A 16,047-nucleotide genomic window follows, 5' to 3' on the forward strand; every position below is an offset into this window, starting at 1 on the left:
GATACACTGATTAATGAAATTATATGTTTTTGAAAACAAAAACGAAAAACAGTTTTTTTTTCCCAAAGTGGCGCCACTCTTGTCCGCGGGTGGTAAGTGGTATTACGACTCTGCACCATGTACTTGAAGGATATAATGCACGGCTCATGTAGAAAGGCAGTGCTGTTTCAGGAGAGAAAAAACTGAGCAATTTTCTCCTACGGCCCTCTGACATCTCCTCATTATCTGCAGTTTCCTAATATACTCGCACTAGAAGAATCGCTCTGCCTGAAAGAACTCTTCCTGTCTATCTTCTTGCCAGCCGAGCTCAGAAGAAAATATCTATTGTCAGCACTGATTTTTCAGATTTTTGGGGAAGAGGATGATGCTCATTGCAAATCCACAAAGGAGTAGACCTTAAAGGGGTATTCTGGATTAATGGATGTCAGTCCCTGTATAATGGGAAGTTCTGGAAGTTTCTAATCAAGGTCTCCATTTGTTGCGTTCCTTACAGTGGATTTCAGTTACGGTTTTGCAGGGTGAATTCTGCGCCAAGAATTCAACAATGAATTCATTGCTTGTCAACATAGCCTTAGACGCTCTTCATGTAAGAGCTCACCGGCATTGGCTTCCGGGCTTCCCCGGTTTTCAAGGTCGGTGGTAGCCTGGTGGGTAAAAGGCTGGTCTGATTTCTGGGCATGGAGCGCCAGACTGAGCTCAGCCAGGGAAGCCATAGACATTTTCTCCTCAAATGCGGACAGTGGGAATATAAGGGACTCATGTCCTGGTTCCGTCAGTTGGAAGACCCTGAGGTGGTGGCTGGACTCCCCCTCGGTTCAGAGGATAGGGGAGCTACCTTGTGTGCTTCTGGTGGCACCTGCTGGTTACCCTGATCTGGGCTGGATAGCTGCAGCTGCTTTATGTCTTCCCCCAAGGACAATAGTTCTGGGGTCGGTACCCTCTATGGGGTTGCCAGGCTGTAGACCCTAGGGTAGGCCTGTCTGTATCACTAATTAAATAGGCTGTTGACGTAGCATGGCTCATTAACTGGTTTAATTCAACAACATTGTCAGTATGAAACATCTTCTGCTTCAATAGAAGTACAATCTTGGGATTGAACACAAACAGGGTTCGAGTAGCGAATCAAACAGTCTCTGTGCCTGACTTAGAAGATATATCCCACCTGTGTTTGTGTCTATTAGCACGGAAAGCCTCTGCAATACTGAGGAAATCCGGAAAATATGACCTGTTGGGGTTAGGAGGAGTTGGGAAGTACTGTCTTAGAGCATGTCTCTGGCCCCAGGCAAAACACCCCTTCCTGTCTCCAGCCTCCTCCTCGACTCCTCTGCACCACCAGCCAATAGAATCACACTTACTGAAATTACATTTAGAATAGCAGAACTATTACACTCTTTCACCAAAGGTGGTGCTCAAGACCACAGATCAAAAAACTGCATAAAATAGTATCACTGAACTGTAGATGACTATGGAAAGCAGGGCACGATGAGCCGCACCTCACTACACTGTTTCGGGTGAGGGCCCGGTCTTGAAATAGGTCCGATTAGCAGCCATAGCCCGGGGATTTGGGGGGTAGTTGACATAGGCCACAAGAGGCACCATTGCTGAACAAAACAAGTTTTTTATTGGAACTGTAACAGCAGCTGTAGGACTTGTGTCCCGGTCTTGTGGGGTAACTGAGTCTTTTTTTTCTTCTATGTAAAATGGGTTAAGAACAGAAAGAAAATAGTCAAAACTCCATGTAAATGGGATATCGGCCAAGTCCTCTCCCCGGTTAACCGGGGTTTGTCCAACTCAGAGTTTGTTGACACGGGTTCACAGTAAACAGGGGGGCAGGAACTGCTTGCCTTCGGGTAACCAAACTTTCTAACTTTTCTCAAACTTTTCTCAATGCGTTAGTCCCTTTCCTGGAGGGCGCCATCCATAGGACCGTCTGCAGCACCATGAGGACAGACTTCCTTTGTCCACCTCTGTCTTACACCAAGCTGCTCTCTCAACTCCTTCCTATCCCTTCCTACTTCGCTCCTGCCTCCTCTTAAAAAGGCAGTGCAGTTAAAAGGACAACATCATATTTAACCACTTGGTGACCGCTCATGCGCCTTTTTACAGCACTGCATCGGAATCCCAACACTTGTCTCCCGTGGCAGTAGGAACAGCTTGGGACCTGTGAAACCACCCATCCCCGTTTGACCCATTACATACCGCTATCAGTGCCACCACGGCATGTAAAAGGCTAACAGAGGGCTGTGATCATGATGATTGCTATGGCATCAAGAGGCTAGAACATGGCCTCCAGGTCCACCATCTACTGTAGCCTATGAGGCCGATCCTCCAGTTGAGACTCATCAAGCCATATAATACACTGCTACACTCAAGTATAGCAGTGTATTATACCAACGATCAAAGGTGATGACTTTTAAGTCCCATGGTGGACAAATATAAAAAGTGAAAAAAAGTGTAAAAAAAAAAGAGTAAACTAAGAATCATAAAGCAAAATAAAAATAAAAAATGTCAAATCCCACCGTCCCTCCTTTAGGCTCGATTCACACGAACGTATATTGGCTCGGTTTTCACGCCGCATAACAGGACTAAAGCCCGCCCATGTGTTTAAGCCCTTACATGCGGGGCACATATGCCCTTGTGAGTGGGCCCTAATGGGAGATATACAGAATTAGCTATTTTTGACATGTTTTTATTTTTTTCACGGCGTACACTGCGTTGGTTAAATCATGTACTAACGTTTTCCGTAGGCCGCTATGAACGTGGTGACACCAGGGTAGTGATGTTCTATTGTGATGTTCTATTGTTACATAATAAGGCTGGATTCACACGAATGTATATCGGCTCGGTTTTCATGCCGAGCCTATATACGTTGTCCTGATCTGCAGGGGAGGGGGGAGGATGGAAGAGCCAGGAGCAGGAACTGAGCTCCCGCCCCCTCTCTGCCTCCTCTACACCCCTCTGCACTATTTACAATGAAAGGAGGCAGGAAGGGGGCGGGGCTAAGCTCTGAGAATTAGTCCCGCAAATAGTGCAGAGGGGCGGAGAGGAGGCAGAGAGGGGGTGGGAGCTCAGTTCCTGCTCCTGGCTCTTCCATCCTCCCCCCCCCCCCTGCAGATGAGGACGACGTATATCGGCTCGGCGTGAAAACCGAGCCGATATACATTCGTGTGAATCCAGCCTTATTATGTAACAATAGAACATCACTACCCTGGTGTCACCACGTTCATAGCGGCCTACGGAAAACGTTAGTACATGATTTAACCAACGCCGTGTACGCCGTAAAAAAAATAAAAACATGTCAAAAATAGCTAATTCTGTATATCTCCCATTAGGGCCCACTCACAAGGGCATATGTGCCCCGCATGTAAGGGCTTAAACACATGGGCGGGCTTTAGTCCTGTTATGTGGCCGTGAAAATCACGGGCGCGTAACGGGATGAAACAAAGCCGTTCATTTCACTGGTTTCATTTTCACTATCGAGATTCTTGCGTATTCACAGTACGGGCGAGGACAGATAGGGCAGGACCCATCTTACGGCTTAATTTTTTTCAAACTTGTGCGCAATAGCGTGATGTTTGAATAGTACAAAAAGAATCCCCGGTTCATGCACAAATACGCTCCGTAGCGACGAGCTGATTAGCACTTGCGCCCATGTGTTTTTGCCCCAACACCCGGGACTAATTAGGCTTTCCCGCCTACTAAGCAGATTGCGGTGCGTCGTGCGACCCGTTCTATCCCGCAAGAAGACTGGCTGGACGGCTCTGCCGCTGGACGCGCAGATTGGTTAATGTCACCTGTGATTCCAGTAGTAGCGTTAGCCATGGCTCCGCCCCTTCTAATTACCAGTTTTCTAGAACTTTACTATATTCTTCCTTGACTGCCAGGAACAGATCTTTGTTTCGGCGAGTTCCACATTACAGCGCAGGCATCTCAGGGCTCGCTCATACGGGCGCAACTGCGTTTCAACCGCGTAAATATCTTGTGTGTTTACGCAACCAAAACTTGCTTACAACACGTATTTTCCAAATATTTTGCAAAAAAAGCGCCCGTCCACTTCCTGCGCCGATAGGCCAGATCCGCTCCTGGAATCCCTATAATTTATTTGCGGTGTTACTTAGGGGAATATTTCCGTTTTCTTGTCACGTTTTTGACATTTAGCAATTGACATGTTTTTTTGCTATTATAGACTCACCATTTCACTGGAACACTCACTGAGTTTACTGTTGGATTACATGTCGTAGGAAGAGGTAAATGTACGCCTTGTACAGTATATACTGAATGGCCACTTTATTAGAGACCCCCATCTAGTAGCGGGTTGGACTCATTTGGCCTTCAGAACCGCAGCAGTTCATTGGGGCGTAGATTCCACTGGGTGATTAAATCGTTCTGCAGGAATATTGGCCCCTGCGGACAGGAAGCTACTTGTAGTTACTGCAGATTAGATGGAGGCGCTGACATGTTCTGACCAGCTGACAGGAAGGGGTCATCCATTCATGCTGCTTGTGCCAAATTCTGACCTCCCATCAACATGGGGCAACAGAAATCTGGATTAATCTGATCAAACAATGTTTTCCGCTGCTCAGTGATACAATTTTAGTGCTCTTTTGCCCCCTGGAGTTTCACCATTCTGTTACTCCTGGACACAATATACCTGGAAGCGATCATTAGCTGCAATACTCCAAGGAGCAACGAGTTATGCATTCAGGCACATTAGTTGGAGCACCAGTGTTGTATTCAGCTGTTATTTGCTTGACTGTGCAGCGCCTGTTTATCAGAACGATTCCTGACATCCTCCTCTGACCCCTTTTGGTGAGGAATTGTTTTCATCTACAGGATCCCCTTACGCTACATGTTCTCTGTATACTCTCCACACCATTACATGAGAAAACCCACGCGGTTGGCAGTGACATCCCGGCCCCGGCTAGTCTAGTAGTGATGACCAGGCCTCACCGGAAGTACATACAGCCTAATAGTACAAGTGTTTGGTTTCTTTAACAGCATGTTAGTGGGGGGTAGTGATGCTGCCATGACCGTGTGTTCCAGAAAGATGAGACTAGTCAGTGGTTGAGCAAGATGTGGTCAACATCCACTTCACATGTGCCACATTGTGGGGAGATGTAGTGTTCCATCTCCCTTATTTGCATATTACCCAGAGGAGCATGAATGGTCTTATAAGTCTGCTCACTCACTCACCACTTTCTAGGTGCTCTCCCTAAGGAGAAAAGATAGCATTCCTGACCCACATCACAGACCTTTCGCTAGTCACACCAGAAACCTACTGCACAATGATGAGGAGCAAACACCCCAAAACAGCTGTCTGTGTATGGATTCTGGCTTGGCTTTCAATTCCCAGTCATTGTTACAAGTCTTGTATAAAGAGTCTAACATTGACTTGCAGGAATGCTGCCTTGTAATAGGTGGCGCTGCAGAGGTATTGTTCCATCTCCCTTATTTGCATATTACCCAGAAGAGCATGAATGACCTTATAAGTCTCCTCACTTACCTGCTCTCTCTAAGGAAAAAAGATAGCATTTCTGACCCACATTGCGGGGAAGCATGGAGCCCAATGGCCCTGGACAACCACTCATGTGCTGCCACCTGTTGCCCCCTATCTCTGCCGCTGCCCGTCAGGCCTATCCCTACTCTTGTCTTCACTGAAACCGATCAACAAATAACTTATCATGTGATTTTATGCTGCATTTTGGGGTCACGGGTCTAGTAGCCAATCGTGAAAGGGTCGAGTCTCTAATAATGTGTCCATACCGAGGTGTGTGATAAGGATGGCTAGCAGACATCGATGTTCATGGGATTGTCTGAATTTTGGCGGTTTGTACCACCTTATTGCAGAGTATAGTCTCCATCATCTACGGCCCTTACCCTTTGTCCGCTGGAGCATTCCAGGTAATAAGGAAGAGCCTGTGCTGTCAGCACAATGCAGCAGCCGCTCATGACACCTGTATTCTGTCACCGGGGAATAGAGAGCCCATTCAGTTATATAACATTATCATACTGACATCTCCAAAGAGAGCAAGCAGCCGGGATTTGATTTATGTGAAACTGTCTTCCATTATTAATTGCTCTAACTCATAAAATAAAGTGACTTCTGACTTTTTGAAGTATTTGTGATATATGAAATCCTCTAATATATAAAGAAACCTTCATTGTCTGCTATCTTAATATAAAAAGTGCGACATACAAAGAAAGCCGATCTGCATCTGCAAAGTCACTTTAACATAATCTAATGATAAAACTCTGGATTTTTCAGACTAAAAGATGCACTTTTTAGCAACAAAAAAGTGTATATGCCATTTGTTTCCATGTCAGGAGGGTCTGGCAGTGCCAGATGCCTCTAACTGCTTCCATAATGAGCAGGCACAATGCTTTTGCACTCTGATTGATCAAAAGGACCACCAAGCCTACCCAAAGTACTTGTCCTCACTCTGCGGCTCCGGTCTGGCCGACGCTGAGACTGTGACCTGTGATCCTTTGACCTGGCGACTGTGCTGCGTACGGGACATGCAGTAATGCAGAAGCTGGGGGGGAGATAAGGGGTAAGAGTCTCTGATAATCAGCGGTAGCCAGACCAGAGCTACAATGGAAGGTAAAGACCTTCGTGGTGGGGTTGCTGGAGGTACATGGAGCACTTTTATTATTGAGGCAACTATTACTACCGGGACCACTGGGGGGCACTTTTACTACTGGAGGCACTATTACTACTGAACACCACTATTATTACTGGAATCACTGAGGATCGCTAATACTACTGGGTCCACTCGGGGCAAATATTATTACTGGGACTACTGAGGGTTATTATTACTACTGGGACAACTGGAGGCCGCTATTACTACTGGGGGCCACTATTACTACTGGGACAACTGGAGGCCGCTATTGCTACTGGGGGCACTATTATATAATCCTAGAATGGTAGGATGGAAGTAACCTCCAGGGTCATCGGGTCCAACCCCCTGCTCAATGCAGGATCACTAAATCATCCCAGACAGATATTTGTCCAGCCTTTGTTTGAAGACTTCCGTTGAATGAGAACTTGCCATCTCCTGTGGTAACCTGTTCCACTCATTGATCACCCTCACTGTCTAATATCTAATCTGTGTCTCCTCCCTTTCAGTTTCATCCCATTGCTTCTAGTCTTTCCTTGTACAGATGAGAATAGGGCTGATCCCTCTGCACTGTGAGAGCCCTTCAGATATTTGTGGACAGCTATCTGTCTAATATGAAATTATCACTGGAATCATTGGGGATCACTTATATTACTTGGACCACTGGGGCAATGATTACTACTGGGAACCACTATTACTACTGGGTTAATGGGGGGCACTATTTCTACTGGGGAATGTATGATTACTATAGGGGCCACTGAGAGGGAGCATGATTGCTATAGGGGCCACTGAGAAACAATGCAATTACTTTAGGGGCCACTAAGAGGGGATGCAATTACTATAGGGGCCACTGAGAGAGAGTAACATTACTATAGGGGCCACTGAGATGGAATATGATTACTATAGGAGCTACTGATTAGGAGCATGATTACTATAGGGGCCACTGAGAGAGGGTACAATTACTATAGGGGGCCACTAAGAGAGGGTATGATGACTATAGGGGTCACTGAGAGGGAGAATAATTACTATAGTAGTCCGCTAAGAGAGTGTATGATCACTTTAGAGGGCACTGAGAGATTATATGATTACTATAAGGGGACACTGAGATGTGGCACTATTACTATAGGGGCTACTGAGAGAGTGTATGATTACTGATTACTATAGGGGCCACTGAGAGAGCGTAGGATTACTATAGGGGCCACTGAGAGGAAGTATGATTACTATAGGGGCCACTGAGAGAGGGTATGATTACTATAAGGGCTTCTGAGAGAGCGTAGGATTACTATAGGGGCTACTGAGAGAGCGTAGGATTACTATAGGGGCCACTAAGAGGAAGTATGATTACTATAGGGGCCACTGAGAGAGGGTATGATTACTATAGGGGCCACTGAGAGAGGATACAATTACTATAGGGGCCACTGAGAGAGGATACAATTACTATAGGGGCCACTAATAGAGGATACAATTACTATAGGGGCCACTGAGAGAGACTAAGATTACTATAGGGGTCACTGAGAAAGGATACAATTACTATAGGGGCCACTGAGAGAGTGTATGATAACTATAGGAGCCACTGACAGGAAATATGATTACTACAGGGGCCACTGAGAGAGGGTATGATTACTCTAGGGGCCACTGAGGAAGGGTATGATTACTCTAGGGGCCACTGACAGGGAGTATGATTACTATAGTGGCCACTGAGGGAGGGTATGATTACTCTAAGGGCCACTGAGGGAGGATATGATTACTCTAGGGGCCACTGACAGGGAGTATGATTACTATAGTTGCCACTGAGGGAGGGTATGATTACTCCAGGGGCCACTAAGGGAGGGTGTGATTACTATAGGGGCCACTTCTTTAGCTCACCAGTGCAGTTTTAATATCCTTTTGATTTACACCCTATAGTCCTTTTTCTGGAATGCCTATAAACTCAGTAGGAGGTTTTCTTGCCGTTTCATTTCCCTTTTTAGACATCCGCGATAACAATGTTGGCAACTTTAAAATCCGACTGCACATTTCCATCTGGCCACCAGGAGGAGCAGCAGCACATGCCTACGCACAGGAGCCCACATTTGTATGCGCCGCTGCGCTCCTCTCATCACACACGAGCACCACAGTTGACCGGAGGGAGATAGGGAGAAATACAGGTCTTCCCCAAATAGCGATTCTGTTAAGCAGGCAGTCTAGCCTTCCTTCCTGCGCAGTATGTCACATCTGGTACTCCGGGGGCTTCTGTCCGACCGCTTTTATACGCCTTCTCATCATTAAAATCTCGCGGCTCTGTTGATTTATGAAGTGCTTAAATCTAACGGCTGCTTTTCACTTCTTATTTATCGTTACGGCGGCGCTGCTGGAGACGCTGCGAGCCCTGAAGCTGCTGAACTACAAGAGCCAACAATTCCCGCAGCCTGGTACTTGTAGTGCCACAAAAGCAAATTGTGTTCTAGCAGTAAAAAAGCTCTGGATTATTCATTAGGAGCCCCGGCTATCCCCAACCCCTCGGACCACCAGTATTGCAGTGCAGAGGTGGGCAGCCTGTAGGGTCTAGTGCACACAGTGTACATCAGGCAGTCAAAGAAACGGCACAGAGATCTTCGACCACAGGGGAGCTTTAACCCTTTCCAATCCAATTTGTATCCTGGTTTTCCTTGGGGGCTTACTCTTTTTCTGCCGTTATACAACAGCGCTATCTGCTGGCTAAAGCCAGTACTGCATGAGGTGACACGTTGGATAGGCTCAGACAGCAGAGAGGCTGGCAATATACAGTAAGAGAACCCCGACGGACGTCTTCCAACATCGGAGCTGTACAGCCTTAAATCATAATGTCTTCAGACGTCAGACAGTGGATTGGAAAGGGTTAATGGGGTTTTTCAGGTTATTGAAAAATTGGAGGGAGGGCAGGAAATATTTTGCTCACACAATACACAGCGAATAGAATCCGCTGATTTCAATGCGCAACATGTTCTATTTTCGTGCGTATTGCGCATGAACATAGCACATATTAAACTCATTTAACTTACCTACCCATTGAAATCATTGGGGGCGCGCTTACGTGTTTTGTTGTGAGGGCAAATATGCACGTAAAAAATACAGTAAAACACGTGTAGGCGCGCACACAAAAACGCAACGCGCATCGCGCAAATGTCGAGATAAATGAGCTTATGCCCATATGAACCCGGCATAAGGGCGCTTCTCTCCCCTCTGGATAATTAGCGCTGCAGCACCAAGAGCGCAGTGCCCACTGCAACTACTAGTGAGCGCCGCCATTGCTGGTCAGGTGATGCAGAAGTGGGTTGCCTGTCACCGGCAGAAAGATGGCAGTCCTCTGTAGCGGTTGTCAGATGATGGTGTGCGCAGGTGAGGCGAGCGTTATCAGCTGCAGGATCGCAGAATCCGAGTCCAAATCTGCACCAATGGTCTGGATTTTACTGCAGAAATGCTGCAGATTTTTCCGTGGATTTTCCGCTATGTGTGAACGCATCCTAAAGAATGATTTTACTCTTAAGTGGACGGTGCAGCTAGAGACTGATCAGTATAGTTTAGTTTGATATTTTTAACCTTTTCCTACCCTCTCCCCAATTCAATAGTACACAGCCTGCAGTTCCAAGCTGGGCCACTGTACAATGTACGGAGCTGTCTGCTTCCTGCAGGCCCTCTCCTATGGACCTGTTTAAAGATAAACGGACCCCATACACACATTAGCATTTAATGTAACTAGTTCAAGACATTTTCTCCCGCTCAGTTTTTAGTACATACAGCAGTAATTTTTTTCTGTTTCTCAAGTATTCGAATATCTTTGTGTCTTTTTTTTCGTGAGACTTTACTTTTCTGTCATTTTTATGTAGTTTTTTTTGGTGATATCTGAGGGAAATGCAAAGAAAAGTAGAAACAAATGTCTGTTTTTCACTTTTACTCTTTCAATAGCAGAAAGTGCCGCTAAGTTGTGTTTTTCGTGTTTGGCCCCTCCGGGCTCCTTCACACGGGCGTATTTGTGCCCGCAATCTGTAGAGAATAGACCGCATTGATTTTAACGGGTTTGTTCACATTTCTGTATTTTGCACACACATGTCGGTCACCGCATGCGGTACTCTTCTGCGCACAGAAGGTCGCCATAGAAGTCAATGTGTGCTGCGCAAATGTGCTCAGAATACGCAGGGAGATGCGTAATACGCTGTGTGATTGCGCTAAAAATAAAGCATACGGAACTAATCGGCCATTACAAGCAGCGCATTTATATGGACATCTCTGCGGGTGAAAAAAGGACAGTAAAACGTGCGTGCGCGAAAAAGGATCGTTGGTTCCGCAAAAACGCAGTGAATGCCATTACGCATACACCTACATGAAGGGGCCCTTATAATCATTGTAATGCTGATCTCACACCTGCGTTAGGGTCAGTTCACAGTTTCTGTCTCTCCGCTCTGTTTTTCGAGTAGAGAAACTGAAATATAACTAAAAACAAAGGATCCGTTTTTTTCCTCCCATTGATTTCACTAGGGTTTTTAAAAAACGGAAATTCTTCTGTCTGTTCCATTCCATCATGGATGAAAAAATAATGCTACAGATTGCGCCATTTTTATGTCTTTGGAAACCTGACAAAAGGGAGACAAACTGAAGGCTTTCTATTTGCTTTCCGTTTTTTTTGAACCGCATTGAAATCAATGGGAAAAAAAAACATATCCTTTTTTTTTTTTTTTTAGTTTTATTTCAGTTTCTCTCCTCCAAAAATGGAGTGCAGAGGCAGAAACCCTGAACTGACCCTAACGCAGCCTAATGTAAGGGCTATATATTTGTGGGTCATTAGGGGTGGGGTTAGCGGTGTGATGCCTCTTTTTAGGAGGGGGTGGGGCATGATAACATTGTAATATATATTTTGTATTATAGCTGATTTCTCCGATAAGTGGCCCCTAGAGGAAATACAGGGTGCTGAAATACTGTGTTGTCATTGGGTGACCATCACATGACCATTGGGACCGAAGCAGGACTCCTCATGGCGGCTTGCTATATTGTACCAGAGCCCTGATTGAGCGCCATATACAGATGTGACAAAGTTTAACAAAACTTTTAATGCCTTGGGCTAACTTTCTGTGCAGCAGTTTGTTTCCCCTTTCAGTTACTTCTTGCCTTGTAATGGATAACATAATATAACTGTCTGCAACCAGTCAAGCTGCTACATATGTATCCAGCTAGCGGCACAGCTGGCCGCCTTCTCCTATAGGTATACGAATAGCGTGCAATTGCAGACTCTGCAGGTGGTTTAGAAACGTCTCCGCAGAGCCAACCGCGGATTGACCGGACGTTCTAAGATGTTCGTGTTCCTCTAGTAGCTACATTTTAAAGATTCCGTCAAGAGAATAGAATGTAATCAGCGATGTGCCGAGTGCCGACCGGCATGCACGGCGATCAGTGCTCATTTGTCTTTTACAAGGGCTGGAAATTGCCGGTATGGGGATGAGCAATCCTTCCAGCGACCCTCCATCCTCGGAGACCCAACCTGCAAGTGTTTTTATGCTTACCGAAAAGCAGTAATCAGCCGGCAAACAAGCGTTCGCATATTCATTGGCTAATCATGGTCTCTTTTAAAGAGCTCCACAATTGGGTGAAGGCGTGTTCATATCCAATAATTGCGCAGCGTAAAAGAGCTTTAACGCTTATGGGGTCAAAGTAAGTGACCCGCTGAGTCCAAGGATGTAAGTTTTATACTCACCTTCCCCGCTGTTCTCTCTGTGTCGGCTCTCAAGCTGGCCGCTGCAATCCAATCTGTAGACTACAAGGTGCGACTAAGTAGTCCTCTCATTCTATGTATGTGACTCAGTAGTCCACCAGAAGCGATGGCAGTTTTGACAGCTGACTCAGAGAGAAGGTAAATATAAAATTTACATCTCCACATTCATCTCTTTGAGTCCATGAACAAAGCTTATAAGGCACGAAGTACTGAAAGATTCCCTTTAAAGAGCTTGTCCAGTTGTAAAATGATTGATGACCAATCCAGGAATCCAGTCTTACACCCAGTAATTTGGTGGACCAGTGTGCTTGTGCACTGAGGGAATTTCTGTAGGAGGAAAACAGCTCTGTTCGCACTGCAGTGGCCGAGCTTGGTATTACAGGCAAATTCCCCATTGAAGTGAATAGTCTGCAATACCAATCAGCTGCGTATCTAAGTGGATCTCAGAAGATAGAGCGCTCCTCTCACCTCCAAAGTCTTCGTGCTGTCAGTGCTTCCCGGTACCTGCCGGCCTATAATGAGCATAGTGCCACTTGTTAGGTGGCACCACTTCCACGTCAGCTGACCAGCGGGCTGCACTTACCACAAGTCGCCGGGTGCCATGTAGCGCTAACAGTGCAAAGTCTCAGAAGGATTCCGCAGACATTCAGCCTGTATCAGTAACGCCCACCACCGGAAGAAGACTCCTGATTCATTCGGGTACCTCCTCATATGTTGGCGCTATATAAGGAGATATCAGTATCACAATTAACATGAATGTGCTTTAATTCTCCTCCATAGAAGTCCTTCTATTAAAATCTTCCTCTTGACTACAACACATATATTATTTGACTCCTCAATTTGAGAAGACGTTATTATCAGCAATGCAAGAGCATCCAGATATCTTGAGACGGATGGTATTTTGTGCACGGTGTGCTCTGCTGTCCGAATCCTGTTAGAGTTGCTTCTATTCTAGACTTGTTGGTAATTTAGAGCTCTCTGTTGTACTTAGAGAAATACGGTAATGCAGGATTGCACTGGTGCACAAATAGAGATGCCTGTGTGCAGCAGAGACGGCGAGCGAGGGACACATGATGTGCCAGCGCTTTGGAACAACTTAGCAGGACTGACCCTCACACTGGATTTACTCCCCTGCAGGCAAGATGTGCGCCATTGCATGTAAATAGCATCAAGTGCTAGCCGAAATGTCTTGTGCAGAAGGACAGAAGCTTTGAGTGCTGTCTATCTGTCTGTCTGGTGAACACATCTCATACTGGGAAAGGCAAAAAGGCTCTGCATCTCCAGTGCTGAGGACCTGATGCTGACGGAGCTGTCCGCAGTGCTGAACTCACCCAACCCATCTCTTGCTTTGGATTTTCAAAGTTTAGTTGGATGGAAAGTGCTGCAAGTCATCCGGATAAAACTAATGGATATCCGTGTGGCCGATTCTCTCGTGTCTAGTGACTGAGTGCATAGAGCTAGGCAACATTCCTTGGCCAATCAACCAGAGATTAGAGACGTCCTTGCCAAGTTTTGCAACCTTTCCGAGTCTTGACATTACCGGTAACAGCTTCACACCCCGTGAACCTTTAATAATGAATGTGCTTTGATGTTGTCGTGGCCGATCTGCTTAAAGTCCAGGAGCAAATCCTTGGGGAACGCAAAGTGAAAGACGCCATGGAGGATGATAGGCTTCAGATTTTCTCTTGTGACCTGCAAAATGGACAAGATGACGGTTGGGTAGCCCGTAGTACTTCATGCCTGGAAAGCATCTAACTGCAGTGGAAATGGCACAGGTATGTTATTAGTGCCAACTGGGCTCATCGGGCAAGAGTTTATCTTCTAATTGCTCACCTTCTCGGAAGGTTGGCAAAGAAAAAAAGGAGATTTTCCGACTTGTTCTCTAAATGCTTCCCACCGTCATGGCAATCTGGCTTTGCAGGAAAGGAGAAATGTCTTTCCCTATCTGAAGTGTGTGGGAGACAACTAGTTGCTTGTGTGTTATTACCGAGCGTTCATTTAAGGAGGTTCCTGTTTGCTGATTTACAAAGGGAAGGGTAAAATGACTGTCAGTACTTTTTCGTGCTTCTTCCCAAGAGATTGATATACGTAAGGAAGAAAGAACAGAAGTCAGCAGAGCATAGGCTACTGGGGGTAATTGTATGGAGAGGGTATTGACCACCCTGCTATGCCAACTTTGCCTCTGATCTAAAGCCAGCTTGGGTCTTGCTGGATATTGCATTTTTTTTAGCTAGCAGTCTGGGCATTCCTTTGACTGAATGAATGAGGGGGTGGTGGTACTCAGCTGTGCTGCCGATGCCCAGTGCGAGATGCCCCCCTGCTGGTGAGTCCCTGGGGGTGTGTCATGACTCGAGAAGAGAGGATCCGGGCTTCAGCTGGCAGCTGCCCCTCAGGTGCAGCCAGAAGAGATGCCCAAGAGGTGCCGCCACCGAAATGCTATACTCAGACACAGCAACGCCGTGCCTTATCGCTGCCCTCTTTAGAGCACACCAAGCTGCATGGCCTAAAATACATTTGCTCGCCAAGATTAGCATTTCAACGAAGAGCATTTTGGTTCCTTGCCTTCTTCACGTCACTGGGGCTCTTATTGTCTTGGTCATCCAACAGGCTGCTCTACTGGTTGTCCTTTCCGTCTCACACGCGTGTGCAATTGGAATGGAGCAAGGAACTGGCTTTTCCCGCTGTTACCCTTTGCAACAACAACCCTGTACGATTTCACCGGCTCAGCAAAAGCGATCTCTACTTCACGGGTTACTGGTTGGGTCTCCTCTTGGCCAACCGTACGGCTCGTCCGCTTTTGTCAGAGTTACTGCCAGAGGACAAACAGAAGTGGTTCCACAAACTGGCTGATTTTCGGCTTTTTTTGCCACCTCGGGACTTTGATGGGATCAGTGTTGGATTCATGGACAGACTGGGTCACCAGCTGGAGGACATGCTGCTTTCTTGTAGATATCGAGGAGAGGCTTGCGGCCCACACAATTTCTCCACTGTGAGTGTTATTACTTGTTCTGTTCCATCACATTAATCTAGTAGACGTTGCAGTCCGGGGGTCGGTACAATGTACCCCTCGCATCCACAGGAAAGCATAAAATTGTCAGATTTATTTGCAATTTTAACGATTTAGCTCTATTGAGAAAACTATTTTGTATTCTCTTCCATACTTGCTTTTTCTGTATGTATACAATGCAAACCTTTATATGTTGACTATGAATGGACCATTTGTGGATGCACTAAGATTATAGTCATATACTACAACATTACCTTTGCTGATAGTAGCAGATGATTTATGGAGCCATGAGCCACGTCTTTATTCTCTCCCCTGTTTACTCCCTTAAGATTGAATGGAGCCGACTCTGGAAGAATACAGGCGCTCTGTTGTAAATGAAAGGCTATAACATTTCCCGTCCTGTAATAAGCACTGCTGAGAGTGATGGTATGGACGGATGTGTCCTCCATTAATTCGTTCCTTAAAGGGGTATTCCAAAGATTGGACGATTTTTTTTCAAGTTTTCATTGGATAGGTAAAAACTGATAGATCAATGGGGCTCCAACCACTGGGACCTCCATGTATCCCAAGAACACAAGGTCCTGTTTCGCCATTCTTCATTTTTGGTGGCATCTCCCACCTGCAGTGATGTAATTTAACGAATGCATGGCCACCACTCCATTAATGGCAGTGGGCTGACGCAAGATAGCTGAGGGTTTTTT

At 46.1% G+C, this 16,047-nt stretch overlaps 1 protein-coding gene across 2 annotated transcripts in view; it reads left to right on the forward strand.

Moving 5' to 3' along the window:
- The window catches only part of LOC136588666 (acid-sensing ion channel 2-like), a 785,500-nt gene that overhangs the window by 381,042 nt on the left and 388,411 nt on the right, over positions 1-16,047 (forward strand). Inside the window, exon 1 of one of the 2 annotated variants that reach the window (XM_066588060.1) lies at positions 13,759-15,328. The exons of the other annotated variant lie outside the window; for it this stretch is intronic. Within the exon in view, the coding sequence (XP_066444157.1) occupies positions 14,684-15,328 (645 nt within the window). The 5' untranslated portion in view covers positions 13,759-14,683. Of the gene's footprint in view, positions 1-13,758; positions 15,329-16,047 lie in introns of those variants that run through there. 2 annotated transcript variants of the gene reach the window in all.

This window comes from Eleutherodactylus coqui, chromosome 13, assembly GCF_035609145.1.
Source record: "Eleutherodactylus coqui strain aEleCoq1 chromosome 13, aEleCoq1.hap1, whole genome shotgun sequence".
In the NCBI taxonomy this organism is placed as follows: domain Eukaryota; kingdom Metazoa; phylum Chordata; class Amphibia; order Anura; family Eleutherodactylidae; genus Eleutherodactylus; species Eleutherodactylus coqui.